We start from the raw sequence: 25,389 nt of genomic DNA, 5'->3' as shown, positions 1-25,389 counted from the left end.
AGCTACCACAGACATTTAAGAAAAATAGTTGAGGCTTTCTTGGTACCAAATGGAAATTATATTCTTTTTTGCTTTGAAAAAAAAAAAAGACACTGAACGTAGATTGCTTATTAGCAGACACATTCTCTAGTGATGAGTGGGTTTAGCATGTGAAAACGTGGGATCAATTGACTGTGTGGAAACTTCTCCTGCAATGACCTCAATAAGCTGGAGTGCAGTAGATTTCTCACCCACACTGATGGTTTGTAAAGAGAGAATCCTTGGTGGAAGTAGGCCTCAAACATAATGTCAATGGAAAAATTAAAAAATGCTGCCTGTCATGGCAGTTAGAAGCATTCAGGGAGCCAAACGGGGTCAAAAATCACAGATCAAGTATGTTCAGGTCAACTCGTTCCATGAAGCAGATATACTTCTGCAGTTCACTCTACGCTCACTGAGGCTTCCCAACCTGCACCAGTAGCCCCAGGCGGCAATGAAGTCTTGGCTTGGCCTGAAGGTCCAGGTGAGCTATTTCATCAGCACTAATTTGTTCAGCTCAGAGGCTTTGAAAGCTTTAATTGCACATAAATAGAAAAAAAACCCCAAACACACTACTGCTCTACAACACAAAGTGTCAAAACTCCCTCTCAAAAATCTAAAGGAAGATAACAAAATACTCAATAAACAACACTTCCTACTTGTCAGATTAAGATAGTTTATGAATATACTGCATCTGCAGGCAATTGTAGGCAATGTCATTTACAAAGTCTTCTTTGGCCTCTTTCAGTATATTGCACTTTTTCTAAGGAAATAAGCTGGTCCCATTAAAGTACACAATACACAGTATCTAAATCACAAGCTCTGTAAATCTCTGTAATAGCTGATGCAATGAATCTGTAATTGCTACGATTAGATAAGCTAGAGTAGCTGACAGAGAGAATGCTAGAGGCATAGAACATATCTGCATAGTTTATTCCCATCACATGCAAAAATTTGGCTCAGACATAATGATTTTGTCAATCCATAGTTTTCCTGAGAATCTTGCAATCTGTGGTACTTTCCTGAAAATTTCAACTCCCTCAGTCAAGCTCGTATTCCTTTTGTACGAATTTCTCAGATTTGTTAAAAATGTAAATTACTGATTGTTACATACTCCTGATCGTAAAGAAAAGCATGGAAAAACCCCAAACCAAACGGAGGCAAATAAAGGGCATGGTTTGGTTTGTATTTTTTAAAATCTCATGAATTTTGAGTCTTGGCTCATGACCTTCAGTGGTAGCAATAAGAAGTATAATATTTCAGTCATCACATACCTGACTTCCTGAAGACAGTTACATCGTTTGTTATAATTTACAGGCTGTACCGAAAGCATCATGGTGGAACTTCCTGATTCACTGCCTGCAACCATTACGCGTGCCCAGCTTATAAAGCACAAAGCATTCTTACTAGTGGACTATTCGTCTGCACTGTAGAGACAGTGCACTGGTTTTGGCTGGGACAGAGTTAATTTTCTTCATTGCCACTGCTCTGGGGCTATGTTTTAGATTTGCTAACACAGGGACGTTTTGGCTGTTCCTGAGCAGCGCTTGCACAGAGTCAAGGCCTTTTCTGCTTCTCACGCTGCCCTGCCAGCAAGGAGGCTGGGGATGTGCAAGGAGCTGGGAGAGGACACAGCCAGGACAGCTGACCCCAACTGACCAAAGGGATATTCCAGATGATATGTTATCATGCTCACCAATAAAAACTTAAGGGAAAAAGAAGGAGAGCACACATTTGGAGTGATGGCGTTTGTCTTCCTGAGTCACTGTTATATGTGACGGAGCCCTGCTTTCCTGGGAATGGCTGTCCACCTGCCTGCTGAAGTACTAACTGAATTCCTTGGTTTGCTTTGCATGCCTGTGCAGCTTTTGCATTACCTATTTAAGTGTCTTTATCTCAACCCATAAGTTTTATCAATTTTCCTCTTCTGATTCTTGCCCCAATTCCACAGGGAGGAGAATGAGTGGGTGGCTCTGTGTTAGCTGCCTACTGGGGTTAAATCACATCAGCCATGTAGGCAGCTCCACTCCATCTGGGTACCACACAAACATCCCAAAAGCAAAAAAACCCTAAACCTTAGAGTTCCTGTTCTTAATATTTTAAACAGTTTTTGCAAGTAGGAGATTGAATGAAGATTCAGAAAGCTGACAAGGCATGAACAGATGAACAATATCAGGCAGTTAGCTGCTGGAAGAACTGGGCACAGAGTCCAGCCCCTGACTGACCAGCACACTCTCAAGATGCATGGAGATCCTGTCATGACAAAAATGGCTTGAAGAAAGTAATTAGAAATTTCCAGTGTGCCCAATGCAGCTTCCCCACTAATACAGCAATATTGTGATATACACAGCATGATTCAACGCACAGCTGATAGAGATTCACATGTCCTTCTCTGAGCATGGTATTAAATCTATAGACTGCATTAAATCCATCTTTTAATAGAACTCCACATATTCCCATTCAATCATAAAAACCCAATACCTTTAAAACTATTTCTATGTAAAAATAATTCTTATTGTATTAAGAAAGCCTAGTGATTCAGTGTGAAGTTGAGAGAGGCAAGGTGACAGGCAAGATTCTTTCAGACATGACAGCAAAGTAAATAGCAACAAATGACAAACTTTAATGGCCTTGCAGTGTTTGATTCTCATGTAAAAAGACACATATCAAACCATCACACTGCATTAAGCAAAATATTTAAGAAAGCTTTAAATATTCTGACCATAAAAGATTACCAATATCACTCAATGGAAAGATTTCTTATAAACTTCATGCAATTTTATCTGATACAGCAGTTATGAAAAGAGTATGCAATGCAAACTTTGCATCATTTTATAAAAAAGAGAAGGGAAGATGCAACAAACTGTTCTGCCAAACAAGGATCTCAGGTTTTGGCAAGATAGGTCTCCCCACAGCTTAATAACATTTTCTCCTTTGAATGACAGGAAAGGCATAGAGTGGGTATGAATTATTGCCAAATTTATCTTTAAAAAAAAAAAAGAAACTAAAATATTTGTTGGTAAAAGTGTTTCCTTTGAAGATTTTAAACAGCAGTTTTATTGTTTTCATAAAAGTCTCATTCAGTTCACAGTTCTGTTTTCATTCCACTGTAGTAAAACATAACAAGAACTGCCAGTAAAGCCAGGCTGGCAGACAGTATCTTCAGTCCACCTCCTTGTTGCCATGGGAGCCGCAAAGCCATCCACGAGCTGAGAGGTGTTTTCACTGGGATCTCAGCAGAAGGGTGTGCTTTCCAGTGTGTGCCATTCCGTGGTGCACATCTGAACTCCTGTGAAGAAATATTAAAATTGAAACCATGTTACGTGTTTCTGATTGTACATACCGAACACAACATCCTCTTTAAACTGAGGTTCAAATTAATATACCTTTTCAAGACAAATAACAGTTCAACCTGCACTGCGTCGTCATCAGTTTTTCACATAGAAATCTTATCAATGCCATACAAAATCAATATTTCTAATGAAATTAACCACCAAATAAATTAAGCTGTTAGAAACAAACCTCCAGACCCCAATATCATCAAAGAGAGTTGTTTGACAATTACTTTTTTTTTTTTGGTTTGCGTTATCTCACTACTTTCTCATTTTTGGCTTCTTCAAAAGAAATGTCTAACCAGTGATAAAGGGGACCAAAACACTACAATCCTTTGCACAGCAGGGCTCTTCTAAAGTCAATCATCGTCTCCTGGTGTGCCAGCTCAGTGGTGCTTGAAAATCCTCCCACAGGGCTTTTCCTTTCCCCTGACCCTCAGGAGTGCTAAAACACTCACCTTCTCATTCAGCATATTGCATCTGAGTTCCCTGCTGTGCCTGCCATTACTGCTCCCAACCCGATTGCAAGCACCAAGATCCTCAAGAATATGAGGTCTTTTAACTGCAGCATGTTACAGATAGTGAGTCACTATTTCAGCAGAAAATCCAAGTGAAAACAATAAAAAGCTCTTCCCTCTTGCAACCTTGTTCAGTTCAGCATGCTAGCATAGTAGATACTCAAAAGTAAAAGTATCCATTGCAACTGTAGTCTGATGACATTTGCAAGACGTTTAAAGCAGGAAAGGTGTAATTAAACAAAGGTGTAATGATGCTGCATCGTAAGGTTCAGTATTTCTGTTGGTAATTTCTGTTTCCTTCCCTCTATTTCAATAATCTCTCAGGAATTCAACTGAGTTCAGCTGAATTTCTAATTGGCTTGGAATTTTCCAGTTAAAAAGACTTTTTATCCCCCCCCTCTCCCCACTTCACATTTCATATAAAACAAGTCAGAGACCCAGGGCCACATGAAAATACAGACCAGATGCCTGCTCCCTCTTTTACCAAAACATATTTCTGGGCAAACTCAAAAAAATATCAAAGCTCCAAGAGAGGTGCCTGCCCACAAAAGTGTGACACACAGTTCAAACTGTCTGTTACTGCCTCCTGTTTTCCATTTCTGCAATCAGCTCCATTATAATAATTGTAGAAGGAAAATAATGATTACTACTGGTTAGGTAAGTAAGCATCAAAGGGACAAATGACAGCCTGGGGTAAGTGCTATTCTAACATCTGAGTTATGGCTGAATTAGATCTCAATTCACATAGGCGAAGGGTTACTGATCAAGTGAACTATGAAATGAGGATGACTTCTCATACATACTGCACCTAGAACACCATCAACTGGGTAAACAGAGGAAAGGTAATAGGTAAGCAAATTGGGGTGTAGTAGTTCTTTGCAGCGTGAGGCACGGAAAGAACAATACTCCAGGACTTCAGTCTATATTGTGACGAACATGTTGCCTTCATAAAAACTAGGAAACTGCTTCATACTGTTATTAATTACAATCAGTTTCTAAGACATCTGAAATTTTATTACCTGGCCACAGTTATTTTTTCCTCCCAAATCAAAGCTGATTTACCTCTGCCTCCAGAATAAAATGGAAAATGTACAGGATTTTTATAAATTAATTCCTTTGCAATATGTTCTTTCTAGATATTTATAAAGCCTTTCTTCTCTTTGCAAGTCTCACAAATCTCTACTGATCTACAGAGCATAATTTATGATAATGACCAGCTTTTACCTGTATTGTTGGTACATTAACATTAAGGCTAAAGTGATTTAAAAGAATGAATAAGGCTGTAAAAATATCACTATAACTAAAGCCTGATTTCTTGTGATTTTTATTTTTCACTGATTCATGGCTTAAAATTTGCCTGACTACCAACTACCAACTAACCATCAGACTACCAACTCCTAATTAAATATTTCTACACCGCATGATAAAAGCCCTGAATATTTAGTTGCACAGGACTAGATGCTATCCCTTAGCAAACAGATAAAAATGGCCAGCACTTCATAAATGATGTAATTTTCTCCTCAATGCTCAGCTTCAGTTCCTACCTACCTGTATCTGCGAGACTAGGGATAGCCAGCAAAACTCCCCAAACACAAGTTACAAGTTGTAAAATGTTTTGAGAGAGTTTTTGAAATTTTTTCTTTTCTTTTCCTCTTCACTAACAGTTAAACACATCAGTGTCTCATGCACCCATTCATGTTTCTGTGTTGTAGTTTTCAGTAGTGATTTAACTGGCATTTCTTTTACTGTTTTACAGCTTTTCTGTTTTCCAGCGTAAAACCAAATAGTCCCATCTTGCTGATATAATTTTGATCATGCATAGCCTATGCAGCCTTTATTTGTTACCACATTGTTTTCTTATGCCTCTTTTGCAACATGCAATGCATACGCATTAGGTAGTGCTGCATACTGCTTATAGGACAGAATGGTAAGACAGATTTTAGCAAGGTTTAAAAAGTTTCAGTAGTGGTGAACACCAGTGGCCCTATGACCAGTTGTCCCAGTAGCATTTCATCTAAGTCAGCCAGTAAACCTGTGAGACAATTTTTTCCTTTATCATATTTACCATAAATGAGATGATCATACTGATACACTAAACCCTATTTTTTATTTTCTTTCTGTAGATGAGATTTTATCTCACAGTATTTAATTAATATCGAAACCTAACTTGGTTAGAGGTACAGTTCTCACAATTTCAGTATGCTTTTGTTTTCTTTTGTTTCTATTGGTAGTCACATTTTCTAAACCACTCAAAACTTTAGTTTTTCACAGTATCTCAGCTCTTATATGAGATTATAAAAAAATTTAAACCAGAAGTTTTTCTTTCAGTGGATGTATACATGAAATACTACTCCTATTATCTTGCTAATCTGATTTCTTTACGAATTTTCTCATGGATTAAAGTGTTCTTATATGGACAAAACCCCCACAATTTGCAAACTGAAGTGACCCTTTTCTTAAAGATGCACTTCACAGCTTACCACTTAAAGCACTACTGCATTTCTGTTTGATAATGCATATGGCTTCCGATGATCCCGCCAAATACTTTCTTACAGGAAAAGTAAAGAATGCGTTAATCTGATCTGTATTTTCTAAAAACTATTCGCTAGAATGGCCCAAAATTCTGACTTGCAACACTGACACATGGGTAATATCACTGGTTCCCTTGAAAATTTCCCTCATTATTGTCACAGAACATGTATTTGTAAAAAAAGGGTACATCTGGTTCCCGGCAAACGAAGGGTTCCTTTAGAAAATGGCAGTCTTTTGTCCCCGTCCTGAGATTCATACAAGAGCATTTAAAACCAGGATAATCACTCAGAGACACCTGCAGGTGGATGCCTCTTCCTAATAGTCTGCTGTGCAGCTCTGTAGGACATGGAGCAAAACTCTCAGTGGGAAGAGGAATCTGTTAAGCTGACCATGTTAATGCACTCTCATACTCCTGAACTGAGGGCTGAGTGGCCCTCACTGCAGTCTGGACAAGAGTGAAGGGCCTGCCAAAAATACAAGCAGTTCTTCCTAACACACAATTATCACATAACCAGACGTATTAGTCAAAAACACTACATATATAATCTTATTTGGGCAAAAGGGCTTCTGCAGGCTCTGTCTGAGGAACTAGTTTTCAGGTGAAGTATACAGTAGCGTACACTGCACACACAGAGAAGGAGGGGAAAGGATGAAGCTACAGAAACTAAAACTAAAATTAAGCCTTCTAGGGTAGACAGGGCAAATTACAAGAGATTATTTGGGCTATCATGTGACCTTCAGAGTTTGCAATACTGTAGAGCTATATTCTGAGATCCTCTCATACCTGTTCTTTTCCCTAAAGCTTTCCACATACAGTGCCTTGAAGAGCTATCCAAGTCACCTGCAGAATAAAAACTTTCATGTTTTGTGAGGAGGGTAGTTTTCTGCAGAGAACCAAGTTTATTAGAACTCTTTCATGAACCTTTGGTGTAAAAACTTGGGTTGAGGCTAAGAACTCATTTTTTGAACTAATATTTTTACACTGGTCCGCTCCACATGCTCTCACTTCATAGAAGTAATAATGCTGAACAGCCCTTACTTGTACCTCTAGATAAAATATTTACAGTACATTAGCTTTTCAAGGAAATCTTTACATCATTTCTGTTATATTCTGAACTGATATAGCTGTGATATTTACCATACACGGTCGTTACTCAGAGTGCAACAGTTTTTTAAGCTGAGCTCAGAAATCACACTTTTGTAGCTGCAAGACTTAGGAAGATTATCATAATGAGTCAGTTCAGTGGAATTTAGAACTAAATTCAAAGCCTCTTTTAACCAAAAAATATTTGGAGGAAACCCTAAGGTAAAGAAATTCCAAAAATATGTGTTTATACTAGTTTCAGTCTAGATAGGCCATAAAATCTTTGGTAGACTTATTGAGAAGGAACATTGCTCTCACTAAAAAGGACCACTGAAAAGGAAGGAAAAGGTACTCTTAAGATTTCGCACCATAGACTATTAATCAAAATAAGGGGAGGAAGGGAAATCATGAAACTGAAACGCAAAGACAGGCACTTTGAGCTAAGCATCTTGTATTTCCATGGAGGCAGCCTTTCATCTTGTTTTGGCAGTCACAAAGTAAACACAAGACTTTGCTAATAAGGTATAATATAAATTATTAAACTTCTAGTGTATGATCAAATGCATTTCAGATTATTTTTTGAATAATTCTGCCTTGACGACTGCCAGGAGCAATAAATTTTGTGTACTCTTCCACAGACCCATTGATTTCTGTCTTTCTGAAACTCCAGTCCCAGAACTAAACCACCATGCATGAAAGAAATATATAATCACATCAAAACCTAAGACTTGGCATCTGTCGATCACAGGCTAGGTTTTTGTAAGATCTCACTTCATGTTAGTCAACAAAGACATGAGAGAAACTCTTTAGCTCTGAGCTGAGGTTTTAATAGATTCAAAACATTTCTTACATGTAAATTTCTTTTATGGCTCAGGGGCACTGTTAGAGCTTGAAGTGTTAGCTAACTGCTGAGAAAAACTCCTTGGCTGAGCATATCTCAAGATAAATTAAACTTCTGAATTTTTTAGCCCAACCAAGTACATTACACACTTGTACTACTGGCTTTAAAAATATGGACTTTTATATATCATGCACAACAAGACTGTGTGACAAATTAAAAGAAAACATGTTAAAATATGCATTACATATCCTGCTGCACCATTTGAAATTCTGGGCTATTACACTTTGAAGGCATTTTTCAGATTTAAAAAAACAAACAGTTACTGAAGGTCACATAGATTACATAACCAAAAAATATGTAAACTGACTTTTATTGAATAGTTCCGGAAGACGCATTTAGCTCTGTAGGTATTAAAAGAGCTCCTTTGATTTATTACTTAAAAAATTCCACCAGCCTTCTGCAGATGTGGCATGCTGACCTTAATTGACAAAATAAATGGCATAGAAAGTATTTTTTTCCTAATGGAATTAACACAGTAATTCCTACAAGAAGCATGCCTACCAGCATGTATTCCAATGCACAGTGCTATGCGTTAAGAGAAAATGCTGTCTACAAGCATGCTTGTGTCAGACGTTATCAGCTGTAAACCATACCTAGGAATTCACTGATTCCCAACACCAATTTTAAGAAATGGGAAACCTTGAACAATAAATAAGCCAGCACTTTTGCAAAGGAATTTCATATTGTTTCTTCTTTTTGTGTGCATATATACATGTGTGTCTGTGTATGTGTGAGATGTATGACTCTATGATTTAATATATGTGAGGGAAGAGAACTGAGCTGAAGGATATATAGATTCATTATTAATTTCTCAGTAAATGGTCAGAGTCTTAGCAATGATTAGAATTATTAATCTGTAAACCCCAAATCATTAAAACTGAAGCTATAGCAATAAAACAAATTAAGCAAAGTATCTTGCAAATAGTTGTAGTCACTTAAACAGTCTTAGTGCCTCTCACATGATCCTGGGATAATTCAGACTGTATCTGGTCCATCCTCCTGCTCAAAGAAGGGTCAGCTATGGCCTAGTTTGCTGAGGGATTTAATTAGTTGGGGTTGGAAATGTCCAAGGACGGAGACTACACAACCCCTCAGGGTCTTTGTTCCCCTGCTTCACTGTCTTCACGGGGAAAATGTTCCCCTTCATATCCAGTCTGAACCTCTCATTTCTACTCAGGCCCAGTCTCTCGTCCTCCCACATGTGCCACTGTGAAGCTCGGTCTTCTCAGTAATCCTCCCACAGGGACTGCTTGGCCTCTTGTCAGGGTGTCCTCAAGCCATCCCTTCTCCAGACTTGAACAAACCTGGTCCCTCAGCCTCTCCTCACAGGCCAAGTGCTCCAGGACCTAACCATCTCCGTGATACTAAGTCAAACTCATTCCGGCTACCAATTCCTAATTTACATCAAGATCACTGCAAATGACCCAGTCAAATCAGTCAAATCAGGTCAGCAATACTCCTAGCAGCTGGACCATAGTCAAATACAAACAACCCACACATTTAATAATAGGAGGATATAGAGATTGATTGACCTTAAGCTCACCTGCATCATATATGACAGTTTCTTCCAGTTGCCATCCCTTATGGAGACCATCTTTAACCAGGGCCTACCTCTGACCTGCATAGCAAGTCAGCAAAATCTTTTTTTTCCAGTAACACCTGCATGATCTGTTTGATTCCTTTGATCAGCATAGAAAAAAACCCCACCTTTCTCATTACTCAGCTACCTTTTGCCTTGATCACTACTACAACCCCTTCTGTCTCCTGTTTTCCTTCTGTTTCTCCCTTCTCATATCATCTGACCATACAGCCTCTCCTAATACACAGAGGCAGAGATGCCACTAGAACACAAATTTGGAATGACATGTCATATCAGTGACTTTCTGTCCCTGTCACACAGACATGTATCCGAAACTTCCTCCTCCTGAAATTAACATTAAATTCAAAGTTGAATATTCCTATTTAAGAGTATAAAATAATTCAAATTTCTCTCTGTAAATTCCCACCATTACTGTAAGGCTCCACGGGTGTTTTTCTTGGCAGATATCTCTCTGCTCTCTTCCATGTTCTTACCTAAGGGTAGGCCTTTGCCTATCTACTTCTCTTTCCTCACCCAAACAGTCTTTAAGGATTATTCCCTCAATCAGCCCTCAAAATTCATAAAACACTTAGAAGCTAGACAGAAGGTAGAGTAACTGGAGCTTATTAAATTACTTCCTTTTTGATGTACACTTTTAGGAGGAGTGAAACAACCAAAAAGCTCAACTAACAAAAGAAACAATAAGAAGAAAAACAACCAACCGAGAAAACACAAGCCAAAAACCACCTCCAAAATGTTTAAAACACAGTCTTGTGCTGTTTTTCATTATACCCACTTGTTTTAGCCTGTTTCTTTATATTTACCTATAAATACTTCCAGCCAAGTGTTCACTTTTTTTTTTTACTTATTTGTATTTTATGCTGCTATTAAGCTTAGTGACTCAGTATGCTTCCACTACACAAGCAATGCACTGTCAAAATAACTTGCCATTCAAAGTCAGACACAACACTTTTAAAAAAATAGTGTGATGTCTGGATTCTGAGCTCTTTTTTTTTTCTTTTTTTCTTCATAATAAGGTGTGGGGGGTGTCAATCACTCTGCTGGAAACAAGGGACATGGAAGCCAGCATTCCAGTCAGCACTTGCAACCACAACAGAACTGAGAGACCTTCTAAACAGAAGAAGTTTGCAATTCAACAATCACAGTCATCCAAGTACTGACTTGAAATAAAGAATTAACCTAACAGCACAATGTGGACGAATTCAGGATGGGGTTCTGTCACTATTTATCTCCCTGTGCACAGCACAGTTTTATGAAGGAGATGGCAGGTATTTGCTCTGGGCACTTATCTGGTAATTAGCTGGCTAACAGACAAATCTGTTTCCTAGAGATCAGCAGTACAGGCTTCACGGCTTTGAAAATACATTACAGTGAATTACAGGATGTACATTTAGTTTTAGTAACACTAGATATAATTTCTCAGTGTGCACACCATGGCTTGCCTTACTGGATGTCATTCCACAGGATTCCATCTTGCTCCTTCTTTAAAGGATCACAGATACTTTTTTGTTGTTTTTTTGATTGGTGGGTTTTTTTAATAAGTATTTTAAGGTTATGTTTATAATACAAAAATTTCCCCAGTTTATTTTGTTGGATGATGAAAGAATGACAAAAGGCTAGCAGTATGTGAATGTTCGAAGACTGTTCTACAAATGAGATTATTAAATGAAACATGATATACATTTTTTACAGCACAAGCTTTCAGAGACCATCACCTTTTTGCTTCCCTTTTAAATCTTGAAATAACAATGACGATTATATGGAGGTCAACGGTAGCTACAGGCAAAGACACAAAAGGTTTCAATCAGAAGGAGTGCCCCAGTAAAATGAATAGCTAGATCTGAAAATATATATTCATGTCACAAGAACCACCAATATAACTGAATGATATTCACATAACAACAGTGAAATGAGTAATACTGCTTTTACTCAAGGGACATTCTCTCTCAAAATCAAGAAAAAGCTTTTAAAGATCTTTCACATTGAGCAAAGTAAAATAAACTGATATACATATTCTTGGCTAAAGCCTTCTCCCTAATCCCAGAGTATGTCATAATCCTGAATTTATGGTGTTTTCACATCTTCCAACAGCACCAAACATCAATATGGAATTTTTCACAGAGACTTATATTATATAACAATGCCAGAGACAAAGGATACAGCCCTCATGGACAATAAACATGGTTAAAAAAAGAGCATTTTATATCTTTTGAAATGATACTAGGTTCCAGAATTTCAAATTCCATACCAGTAGGTATCTGTGGGATCTAAATGCCTCCCTTGTTTTATAGGCAGAGAAACAAATACAGAAGATTGAAGTATCTCCAATGCCATAATGCATAGGTAAGCAATCAGGCCTCTACAACTCCTGTCTCAGATTCCAGTTGCCACCAGAAGCCAAGATAGCCCGTAAAACCTTTTATCTCTGTTAAGTTTTAGTTCTAAATAATTTCCTTAAGGCTAGGCAATGCCTTAATGTTATCTCCTGACAATTTCTCTTACAGTCATTTTCACAGATTTTTCTGCCTCGTATTAAACAGCTCCAGTTCCTGGGACTGCAGATGCTCACCAAGCACAGCCAGAATCAGACCCTGGTGAAAAGAAGCATTTCATGTAAGCCTGAAATTTAACAGTTCATAAAGTGCAGAGATCTTGACCAACTTTGTGGGTTCAGTGATAATACAAAGGTTTTCTTTTCATATTGTCATGGCCTCTTTCCTTAGTTGTTTTAGGAGGTCTCCCACACTGCCAGTTAGCATAGTTTTGAGCACCTAAGGGAGTGTCTGGAAATCTGAGTCTCCTTTTTAATTTCACACTCAGTCAAGTTCAACTGCAGTTAATGGAGGACTCTCTCATGGAAACATCAAACATTACTTTCTGTGATTAGCAAGCCTAACTGCTCTAACACAGTCTCTCTATCCCCAGTCTAAAAATGATTCGTCAGCCCTTCCCCACAATAAAGATTACATGAGAAAAACCTTCCTTGGCTTGCTGTGTATTTTATGCTAGATAATCATGATAGCACCTTGGCACTCTGTCTAAGACATCAAAGAACAGTAAGTATCCAATCTACAGGCTGTAACGAATATCTACCCTCAGGAGAGCATTTGTATCATTCAGAGGGTGGTCTGACTAGACAACCAACTTCTGTAGCTGTAAAAGACTGAAGTGCCTGTGCACGAATTTTTGTCCTGTCATGCTCAAATACTGGCAATTTGTACCCACTGGACCTCAGTCTTCTCCCACACTGGTTTTACATGGAGTGCTCTATCAGACTGTATCTGATAATTCCTAGGATTAGCTAATGAGGAGAAAATAAGTTCCTCTGGAATTAGCCATGAAGTAAAAAGTACTAATTTCCTCTGTTTCTTTGAGACTTCATCCCCTGGAGTTCATTTCTCTTAAATGCTGAACAGTCACTGCTGCAACTCGCTTAAATACATGCTACAAAATTTTAATAATTTGTAAATATCTAGTCCCAGGTACCTTTAACTGACCACCATAAAATTTGTTCTTTAGACTAACCTTCTAGCGAACACTTTGAACATCTGCCTCATCCTCACTCGTCAAATGAGAAGACAAAAAACTGCATTTCAGGAGGATAATAAACATAAACTTATTACTGTTTCTGAAGCACTCAGAAATTTAGTTATGGGGGTCCTAGGAAAGGTTAGAAAGAAATCAGTGATTCCCTTGAAAGTAAGGTTTAAACAGCACGTGGCAAGTAACACTGTCATTACATGAAAAACAATGAAAAGGAAAAATACCTAACAGTACCTTACTGAATTGGATGTTAGGAATCTTTTTTTACCAAAAAGGTTGTTAAGCATTGGAATGGGCTGCCCAGGGAAGTGGTGGACTTGGCAGTGCTGGTTTAGTGGTTGGACTTGATGATCTTACAGGTCTTTTCCAACCTAAACAATTCTGATTTGAAATTAACAGTCTCAGCTCTGTGCACAGGGGAAACAAATTTGTGTGCTGATGTGTGAGATAATACTGCATATGCACCTAATTAAAGGCTGAAATATAGCACAGTTGGCATTTACATGGAAATGAGGAACTCAAACTCTAGAATTTCCTTAGTTCGGAGTAATTCAGTTAACACTCCAAATAATCTGCGCACACATGTACATGAGAAACAGAATGCTTACATTCTTCTTGTTACCACATATTATAGGTCTTTAGTATCACTGTAGTGTTCAACTTTTCTCTATTTATAAAAGGCTACTGGTTTGTAAGAATACAACCCATAATATTTCAGTACAGCTTTCTTTGATGTTTTGTTGTTGCTTTTGTCTCTAGGTGAATACAACTATTAACATCAATTTACTGCTGGGCACGTGGTGTACTCCACACCATTTCAATATCTCTGCCCATCCTAGCAATATTTGAGCCTACTCACTTAGTTCAACAATGGGAGAACAATCCAGTAAGAGTCATGTCGAGGGCTGGTAGGAAAACCTCACCCAAATCTAAATCAGTGCTCCTGCTGAGGGGAAGGCCAGAACCCCAGGCTCAACAATCTGCTTTATGCCATCACCCCGCTGACCAGTTGGTACTCCTAAAACTCCAAATCACACACAACAGTTACACAAACCAAGAAAAAAAATTAAGAAAAATGGAGAAAATCACAAATAAAAGAGAAGGCAACCCGAAAATGGCAAACATATACGAGGTGTGTCTACAGGGGTGAGAAATGCAAGCACACAGGATAACTCTTGGGCTCAATGTAGTCTTCTAACAAATCGATGGGTTTGGATTTTAAAGTGCTTCATGTCTCCATACTACAGCTTAACAGCACTACAACAGGTTTTTTTAATCATATGAGATACTCTCCCAAGTATAATTCATTCCTTTCCAGCTATTAAGAGCTGTACATCTGGCTTTCCCCTGTGGTTCTGTGACAAAATCTGATTATGCTACAGAATCTTAAGCACTCCTCACTGAAAAAATAATGAACTAATGTTTCATTGGACAGAGACACACAAGCTGAAAAAGGAAAAGAATTCCTGTCATTCTAAGCACTACTTCCATCATTTTACCAAATTAAAGTTCTTGTATTTTGAAAAAACTATCTGTGTCAGAAATGGATATTCACAGCTGTCCTTTTTGTATGATAATTATGTTATCTGCACTTATCAGAGATTTTGTATGTGAGAATTGCAAAATAGTTTCCATACGGATAAGATAAATCACAGTCACACTGACTGAAATGACTTACAATCACATATGAAGTCATGTCAAAACAAGGACTAGCTTTTTTAAAAAAATTCTCAAGTCCTGATAACAAGACCCTTTACTGAGGACCAGAGATCCATCTGGTTGCTATTATGCATAGGTAGTTTTTGTAGCTATGTGATTTTTTTGACAAAAAGAGCTGAAATGTACTGCCTGCACATCTTTCTTCCATCAAAAGAACTTTCACAAAAATTTCCAAGCCACCCCAATCCAAAATGGAGCATTTGCTCAAGTTGTGCCACAGTATACATACACAGGTATGAAGAAGAATCCATCAATTTGAAAGCCAAGACATTTAGTGAATAATTTTCTCATATAATATTGTTCCAAGGACGCCTTGCTTCTACCGAGACTAAAGAAAAATAACGATCATAAAGAAAAATAATGGGCCTTTCCTTTTTATTTCACATTTGACATCTGGCTCTCTAGCCAGTCAGGTTTCATTCCTCTCACTGTTTATCAATCACCCATACACCTCATGTTGTAGTACTTGGGTGGTCAAACCTTTCTGAGAGGTCACGTGAGTCTACCAAGAGCCTTACACCACCATGCCTTGCCAATCACACCCCCAGACATAAATGCATCGTCTGACTAACTAATAACTACTAGCTCTCCTCCTCCACGTCACATGTGCTCTGACACAGACGACGCTGACCTAGTAGCAACTGGAAAAGAGGGTATTGGATAATGCCAAAAGAGGCAGGTGAGCTCTTTAGGTTGTCCTGTGCCAGAGGCTGGCCATTTCTGCACTAGAATAATGACAACATGCTCACACACCTGTGTGGAGAGGGCTTCTTTACAAGGCCAAGAACCACAGAACACTCTTTCTACTAGTAAGACCAAGTAAAAAGGCAAAATGAAAACTGCCATAAAGAAGACATTGATAGCACAGTAAAATCAACACTCATTACTGCATTTGTTCACTTGAGTTGAGCCAGAAATAACTATTTTATAACTATAACTTGGAAATAACTATTTTGTTGTGGGTTGATGGCTACCTAGACCAAAAAAGTTCTGCCATCAGGCCCTTAATTATTCTGTGTGATTGCCATCACCGAGAACAACTAAAAATGTACATTTCTTTTTTAAAAAAGGTTATAATTGAAAAATTTTTAAACGCATATTTTTATTTTACAAAGGATTTGTCAGCCCTTCTCTACAATAAAGAATAAATGAGAAAAATCTATATTATTTCCTTCAAACCTCAGTGGCATTGATCACCATGTAGTTTGACTTTGACTTTACACCACTATATCCTACTGAAAAATGACTTCAGTGCTTGTGATCTCAACAATTAAAAGCTGGAGCAACACTGAAGTACATATATCTTCCTCACAGTAATTCCAAAACCTCAGGTTTTTATAATATCTAGTGTGGAAGAAATAAGTCCCAGATAGCAATTCAATTATTACACCAAATCTGGGTTGTGATCCTGATTCCAGTAAATGAAACGAAAGTAAATATGCTGAAATTTTAACGTCCCATGGGCTTGAGTTTTGAATACAGAAAAGCTGTGCTTTAAGCCCTCTGACTCTTTTGGAACCTCAAAACATGAGGTTTCCTTAGAGTCAGCTTCCTGTGAAAATGAAGAACAAGCTTTTGAACATCTTGTGATGGAAAAGAAAGGCATAATACCTCGAAGACCATGCAGACAGAAATAGCACTAATTTTACTTTAGTGGGAACATGTACAGGACTTGGGCTATCTACACTAACCCTATCACACCACCACCATAACCTTTCATGCTAACCTGATTACATCTTTTCAATCCTTCATCCCAATCAGACAATTACACCAAATCTAGTAGTAATTTCTGGATTTTAGCTATTATGAGTGACTGACATTGGAATAAGTCAGTAGAAAATCTTTTTGTGTCTTTCAGTAGGGTTCTAACATCTGAAATAAAAAAAATCACAGGTGGGGGAAGCCTTCAAGTAATTTAAATACACAATGAGAAGTAGTCAGAGGAAGGTTATCAAGACTGGGGTACTGTACACTAACCACAAGTAAAGTTATCTTTAATGAAGTACTTAAATAATCCGTAGTTTTTCAAACTGTTTCTTTGACTTAATGGTCTTTGATAAAGCCCACAGGAACAGCTTGCTTTGGAACTGGCTACAAATAAGAACTGATCTTAGAGTCAAATTTAAGAGCCAGGTCTTGTGAAAACTAATAGGCAATAAGCCAAGTTTCTTACAGAGAGAATGCAAACTTTTAAAGCAATTATTCCTCCTTTAAAAATATCTTAAGGGGAGACATTGTAGTAGGAGGGCAAGGGTTTATTTCTGTTGTTGTTTGGTCCAGTAAAACTGCAAAAACATGCTTTAATGGCTAATGGCATGATAAAGGCTTTGATCTGGTAACATGACAAAGGATCCAGAGTGGATGTTAAACTTGATATGGAATACAGCCTGCATAAACACAAAGTTACGGTATGCAGCCTTTGAACAAGCATTAGTTTACTATGTTTGTATAGATGCTACAACATTCTGTGGACTGTCTTTGAGGATACAACCATTCTAACATATTCAGTAGTAACAATTCTTTGGATATTCAAGTATAACTAGGAGTATATATTCCTGGTGGACTAAATTTAAGGCTTTGAATTTCACATCTACTTCACTGAAATATAGTATTTGAATATTTTAAGATACAATTTCTCCAAGGTAGCCACCAAATAGAACCTCGTTCTTATTACTCAACTGCAATTTAATTTCAGTCAAAGATATAGCCATTGCTATATATTTTTATATGCAGATATCCCCCCAACTATAATTTGGTACTGGTAAACCTTAACAAATTTGTTTTTTTCTCTTAATGACAAGCCTCTTCCCCCTTTTCTGTATCTTATTACCCTTGACACCACAAAAAAAATCTGTTATCTAATATTACAAGTATATTAAAAGCACAAACATAAATCACTATATCCAAATATTATAAAAGTCTGACTGGGAAACTGTGATTACAAATGGATCTTGGTATCCTACTATGACTCACAATTAATTCCTAATATTGCTGGATCAGTTCAACACTGTTTCAATAGATGTGTCAGAATAAAAAAAAAGTTATTTGCAAAATTTATACATATCTTAGTAAATTTTCATTATCATAAAGGGAATCCACAAGAACACAAACATTGATTTTAGCCTATTAGAAACTCATTAATGTACTCAGAATCCACTAAAAATTCTGAACATGTAATAATATTAAAGGATACAGAAGACTCCAGTTTACCTCTAACATGGCTTGCTAATTTCTTTGAAATGAGATACACTTAAAAACAGTTTTTACTTAAAAAAAGCTTAATCTAAAGTCTGTAATTTTTATTGCTCTTCAAAACGATCTCAAAGCTTATGAATCATCTGACTGAAATGGTTCTGGCAACAAATACATTTCCAAGAGGCTGAAGTTCAACAGTCCAGCACCTTGTATGTGTAAAATCAAATCTCCTACTGACCTTTGGTGATGGGGAAAGCTATATCACAAGCTCCATGTGACTTTTACGTGTTGTCTCATTTAAATATTCATGTAGAAAGACTACTATGATTACTGTTTCAGTAGATGAGGAACAGATAGAAATAACATTCATCCAAGATAAAAATATCTGATGCCTCTGACTCTGTGTTTGCTTGCAGGAAAAGGAGAGAGAGGGAAGAAACTGAGAGAGAAATACTGCCAGTATGTGCTTTTTGTTGATCTAATGAGTACTAATAAAAAGAAAAGGGATGACTAAACATTACAAGCAGAGACAAAATGTACACACGGACTGAATGTTCTTCACCTGCCTTTGCATTAAACTCTACTGGAGAGGTATAAAGTCAAACCTATAATGACTTCTGTGATTTGGAAGTAGATGACCTCCAAAACAACACAAAAACTGAGAAAAGTTGTGGCTGCTAAATTTTTTCCCTTAAAGCCAATTAAAACTTAGTGAACTTATAAGCTGGTACATTAAATAATGCAGCATTATTAAAAAAACAATGTCTTTTAATTCTTTCCAAAGAGTATGCGTGCTAGAGCTGTGATTAAAAGGAAAAAATATTTTAAAAGGAGCTCCTAAATATCACAGGGAGTGTCAAGTAGTTAAAATTACCATGGCTACACACTTCCAGTTTGTCCCTATGCCAATAGAGAGCAGAATCCACCACCTCCCCTGCAGTGCAGCATCAGCAGATTAAGTATGAGAACTAATGCACAAAAATGGCAGAACTCTTTTAGCACTTGGAGTTTTACTTCTGGAGGTAGAAGGGGGAGAACACTTCTGTTTAACCTTCTCTTATTCTCCAGAAAATGACTTAAAGGTGAATCATCCCAGCCATTACTATTTCCATTTATTGCACGCACTGCACAGGATTAACATAATTATGTGATTTAAAGTGATTAAACAGTGACATTCAGCCAAATAACACTGTCTGTTGAGGAAATTAAAAGTAAATAAACTAAAGTTCAGATATTTTCACCTGAAATGGACTTCAGTGAGCATTTGTTTGAAAAGGAGCTATGTAATAAGAGCTGTTTCAGCTGAGCTTTGATCACTGTAGTTGAAATTCAGCCCTGCCAGAGGGATGGGCAGAAAGACAACATGCCCATTAAATTAAAGACCTCAGGATAAAACTGCTTGGTGAAAGTCTTATGCTGGCTCTTGGGTTTCCTGCCTTAAATCACCTCTATGTATTTTAGTCCTCTAACCAGAGCAGAGAAATGTCTTGGATCAATGCATTACCTTTTATTCCAGTTTTCTTGTCTTCAAATGATTGTTGGCTAAATTAAAATGTTTATAGAACTATAGAAGATAAGGCTGGAAACAAAGCTGAGAGGTCATCCTGCCCATACCCATGACCTAAGGTGGCTGACCTGCATTCCAGTTCCCCAGCCACTACAGGTGAACCAATTCAGTGTTTATCTAAACCCAGCAAGAAAAATCTATTCTGCCCGTAAGAAATAATCCATCCCAAATTTCTAATTCTAAACAGAGAAATGTTGGGCTTTCAGGCAGAAGAAAAATTCAAGTCAACTCAGCTCTCCAAACAAAGCTAATACAGCATGCAGATAATGTGTAGATCACAAAAATCTGGATCTAAGGAACATCACACTACAAATTTGTGTTCTTTTTCCAGGAAAAAAATGAGACTTTTGAAGGTTTTTTTAAAAACATCCATAGGTGGCATTGAGCTCTACTCTTCAAAAGGAAATATCTCTTTTATTATGTTAACTTTATAGTGACCTTCATGAAATAACTGAAGAAAACATAAGAAAAAAAGATTAATTAAGAAGGATTTAACACCATCTTTTATGACCTCTATTTACAACCAGCAGGGAACACAAGTAACACATTAAATAAAACAGATTAATACATGCAAAAGCACTACCTACTTGTATGCCTTGCCCTACAATCAGTTCTTTCTGAGAATCATAGAATGGTTTGTGTTGGAAGGGACCTTGAAGACCATCTAGTTCCAAATCCCCTGCTGTGGACAAGGACACCTTTCACTAGATCAGGTTGCTCAAAGCTCCCTCCAGCCTGCCCTTGAACACTTCCAGGGATGGGGCATCCACCACTTCACTGGACAACCTGTTCCAGTGTCTCACCACTCTCACAGTAAAGAACTTTTTCTGAATATCTAACCTAAACCTACCCTCCTTCAGTTTGAATCCATTACCCTTTGTTCTGTCACTACATGCTCTTGTAAAAATTCCCTCCCCATCTTTCTTGTAGACTCCCTTCAGGTACTGGGAGGCCACAATTAGGTCACCCAGAAGCCTTCTCTTTTCCAGGCTGAACAATCCCAATTCTCTCAGTCTTTCCTCATAGGAGAGGTGCTCCATCCCTCTGATGATCTTGGTGGCCCTAATCTCAAACACTCAAACACTGCTCTTTCCTGTGCTGAGGACCCCAGAGTTGGGTCCAGCACTGTAGGTGGGGTCTCACCAGAGCAGAGGGGTAGAATCATCTCCCTTGACCTGCTGGCCATGCTGCTTTTGATGCAGCCCAGGATACAATTTGCTTTCTCGGCTGTGGTTGCACATTGCTGGGTCATGTCCAGCCTCTCACCTACCAGCACCCCCAAGTCCTTCTCAGCAGGGCTGCTCTCAATCAATTTATCCCCCAGCCTGGATTGATACTGGAAGTTGTCCCAACCCAGGTGCAGCACCTTGCACTTGGTCTTATTAAACCTTATGAGATTCCCCTTGGCCCACTTCTTGAGCTTGTCCAGGTTCCTCTGGCTGGAATCCCATCCTGGAGTTGTGACAACTGCACCCCTCAGTTTGGTGCCATCGACTCAGCCTGGTGCCACAAAAGGTGTCAAATGAGCCAACAAGAGGTATGCTCCTAAGGATGCAAGAGCACCAAATAGCACAGCGTATTTTCATAGAGCATTACCAGAAAATGATTTTTACATAGAAAATGTTCTTTAATTTTTTTGTCAGTATGTTTCTCTTAAATAGAAACTTCCCCACATGTTTCTCAAATTACCCCTTCTTGGACTTCATGATACAAAGATGCATTTGCAAAGTAGCTTTCCAAGAGAGGTAGAAGGTGTATTTTATATTAGTTTATATTTCTTCTTTGGAAATACCAATCTTTCATTAGCATTACTCATATGTTCTACAGTTTCTGTTTCCGTAATTTTATGAAAGGTTCCTCTCCTCACACCTCCATGCCATTTTTTTGATCTAAAATTTGTTTCCTCATCCTCTTTTTTTCCTGAATCTCTAGTCTCTACTTCCTGTTCAGGAACCAGATTTTCCACCACTTTGAAACTCCAGCATATGTAAAAACTGTCCTTAATAATTAATGCATATCTTCCACATTTCCTTCCAAGTCCTTGAAGGAAGTTTCCAATGCAGAGATTTCAATTCTGACATGATTTCTTTCATTTCTGTTCCAGGAGAAGATGTTTTTTTCCCCCCTTTTCCATTTTGTTTTGCCTGCAAGTGAAGCACCCTTTCTACCTGAGATCAGAGAGCTTCCTTTAAGCTACGCTTTGTTGAGTTTTCTTTCTGGCAGGCTATAAAGAAGTCTTTGATATATGCATCTTTCCTGTTTTCCAACATCAGAAAAAAAGGCTGGGTAATGTTTAGAGGTCATCTTTTGCTAATGTAACTAGAACATACTTGTGGCTACCTGTAAGACCAGGAACATAAAGCTTCTTCATTAGTATCCAGAAGTACAGTCCCACAATAACCTACTGCAAAAAATGCAGGCAGCAACAAGCAGAACAACCAATTGGTTGCTAACTAAAAATCTCATTCCTCATTTCCTCCAAAGAGCCCAATGACTTGAATAGCTATTACTTTAGAGGCCAGCTGTGGATATTATCATGGCCTGGGAGCCATAAAGATGTGCACCAAGATCCCAGACTCTCCAAAGCAGATATTGCAAATGGAGGCTCCCAGAAGATGCTGATTGCAGGGGAAGTGTTAGACATAGAGAATGTCATCACATAAACCAAAAGAAAACAGAAAACTCAGAGATGTGCCTCTATTTGTTTGAAAAGAATATCAGTCACAGATGCCTTATAGAAACAGGTATTATGAACATAATCATAACTATGTAATTAAGTAGTCTGTTAAAATTATTTCTGCCTCTTGCCTTAATTTTCCATTTGATTAAAATTTCCCACCAAAGGTCCTCAGACTTATAGGGCTTTGATTATGGCAATGCATTGCAATTCTGGCAGTTAGCAGAATTGCAAAAATCTTTTATTTTTATTCTGCAGCCCTTTGGTCTCTTCTTCATACATTTATGATCTTGCAGTATTTTTTCTCCTCTAGTCACAGAACATATGTAAACAACTGGAATTATTTTTGGACTACAGCAGCATAACACACTTTATTTCTGTTTCTATCAAGAGATCATATTCTTGCAAATTATAACTTTTTTCAGTTATTAGGTTTGGCAAACATTTGTCTGTCAAAAGGATACATTTATTAGGTATTTTATTTTATGCTTTTGATAAACTGTCAAGATCTCTAAATATGGCCAAATAAAACTAATAAAAATATTAAAATGTTTTTTAAAATTAGATTACATTCCTACTGTTAACACATTTTGCTGACTTTTCCAAAATATTTATCCAGTGATAATATACTCAGTATTATGTATATTGCAAACCTATCTCCAAAATCTCAAAGGCAAGTTTACCAAAGCACTTACAAACATAGAAGACACACTAAATTGCTTTTCTGAATCTTAAAATGTTGAAATATGCCCTTAATGATTTGTCAACTCCAAGCCTACGTCAGTGAAAGAGTGTCATACCTGCAGCATTTACATCTTCTTTTTTTCCTGTGAAACTTAGTAGAACTGATTCTCGATCAAAGCTTTGAAACACTTATTCACTGATATTTTAAACTGCAGCTAGTAATTCATAACATGCTTGTTTTCTCTGAATGTTCATTTTTAATGTTACCGTCACTATTTTTCAATGCCTGGTTCACATACATCCTATGTTAGACTTACTAGAATCAAGTCTAAAAATACCTTTACACATGTGTTCATGCTTGATTGATTTCAACTTTCAGCCATATATCCTCTGCTATATATGCCTTTTAAACATGGATTTATTACTGAATCAGCAAATGCGCATTTGAGAACCAAAAAAATCTACAGTAGATCTGAGTTAAATGAAATTTCCGAATGTGTTTGCCTCCCTCCAAATAGCCCCCCTGTAAAATTTTGCAACATGGAGAGATCATTCCTTTTTGAGTGACTTTGAGTGACTTTTATAAGAAAAGCATTCTGAAGTAAAAACAAACAAACAAACAAACCAATCATCCTGGCAAATATCTGTGCATTTTTCTACTTACCACTACAGTCAGTAAATCTGATTGCTTTGGCAGCTTTTTAACCCAAGCTGCTGACTCCAAGACTCCTCTGTCCTTCCTGTCCCAAATTCTGCCACAGAGCCTAACATTACTGAATGTCAAAACCTTACTCAAAACCCATACACTTAGTCACAGTTTTTGCCTTAAAGAATATAATAACTGTGAGACATTCTACATCATTAATACATTAATGGATATTCACATTAACTGTGTTTTTCATATACTGAAAAAGTATGAAAAAAAAAAAAGCTAGAAATACTCTGAATTAATCCTATCAATATTTGCCTCCTTATTTGTTACAGATATACAATGTGTGAATGGAATCTCTAAACTGTCCTTTGTATTTTTGCACTTTGCGTTCCCTCTTTTTCAGTCAAATCTGTTGATTCCACTTGGCAACCTACTTCTTTATCTCTTTGCACCAATTTGCTACCACAGTCATGTGGTCAAAAAGGTAAAAAAAAAGGCCTACCATTGTTCCTTCAGACGCCCAATGTTGCTTGTAGTGCTCTCTCTAAACTTGTCAGTAAAAATTATCGAGGGATGTGTATCAGATGAGAAAGAGAGCACACAACTGCAGATAAAACTCTAATCCTTTGGAGGTACTTTTCCTCACAGCATCTACAGAAGCATCTTCGTGCTTTGCATGCATTTGTGACTGGCTTTAACATCCTCACATTATGGTGCTCTCCATTTTTATAACTTTATTTTTTTTTAGCCATATGATTAATTTCCTTAAAAGCTACAGTTTTGAAAGCTTTCACTCTTTCTGTGAACATTCCTTATTAGAGAGAAGTGCAGATTTTGAAACATCTTTTACTGTGTTATACACAAGCTAATGAAGACACTGTTAATAATAGCAAGTGATGCCTAGCCTAAACTACAAAAATAGCATATTTTAAACTGCTGCAGACTGTCTACAAGCATGTAACAGTCCTCAGCAATCTATCCCTCTTCATCACAGTAGCTGCTCAACATGCTGAACTGTAAGGTGTGCACTGCAGCCCCAGCAATACACAGGGTCAGGAAAGAGCTGAGTGCTTTCTTGAATGGGCATAGACTGAAGCACAGGAATGTTTTACAGCAGTACAGCCCGATATCTCACTATTTTGATCTAGATCACCTCAATCTACAATTAAATTCGCGTACTTCTCTGACCCAGCTCTCATCACAGACCAGCAAACATAAAGCAGTTCGGAGGAAGTCTTAGCATCAACAGGGTAAGACTGAAAGTCCACTAGAAACTTCCTGAGCACTTCAGACAGCATACCAGCTACAGGATGTTAGTTGCTGCCTAAAAGAACTTCTGCCCAGTGTATTTCCTTGCTGAGCAACAG

At 37.7% G+C, this 25,389-nt stretch overlaps 1 protein-coding gene across 3 annotated transcripts in view; it reads right to left on the bottom strand.

Annotated features, from left to right (window-relative positions):
* Window positions 1-930: 930 nt before the first annotated feature.
* CDKAL1 (CDK5 regulatory subunit associated protein 1 like 1) overlaps window positions 931-25,389 on the bottom strand; it is a 407,608-nt gene continuing 383,149 nt past the window's right edge. For all 3 annotated transcript variants that reach the window (XM_050328712.1, XM_050328692.1, XM_050328703.1), the window contains one exon: window positions 931-3,307. In XM_050328712.1, the coding sequence (XP_050184669.1) occupies window positions 3,104-3,307 (204 nt within the window). In that variant the 3' untranslated portion in view covers window positions 931-3,103. The remainder of the gene's footprint in view (window positions 3,308-25,389) is intronic.

Source organism: Myiozetetes cayanensis, unplaced genomic scaffold, assembly GCF_022539395.1.
Source record: "Myiozetetes cayanensis isolate MyiCay16 unplaced genomic scaffold, myiCay2020 scf1, whole genome shotgun sequence".
NCBI classification, from domain to species: Eukaryota; Metazoa; Chordata; class Aves; order Passeriformes; family Tyrannidae; genus Myiozetetes; species Myiozetetes cayanensis.
Note: the sequence above shows the minus strand (reverse complement) of the source record. Positions and strands in the feature narration are given on the sequence as shown.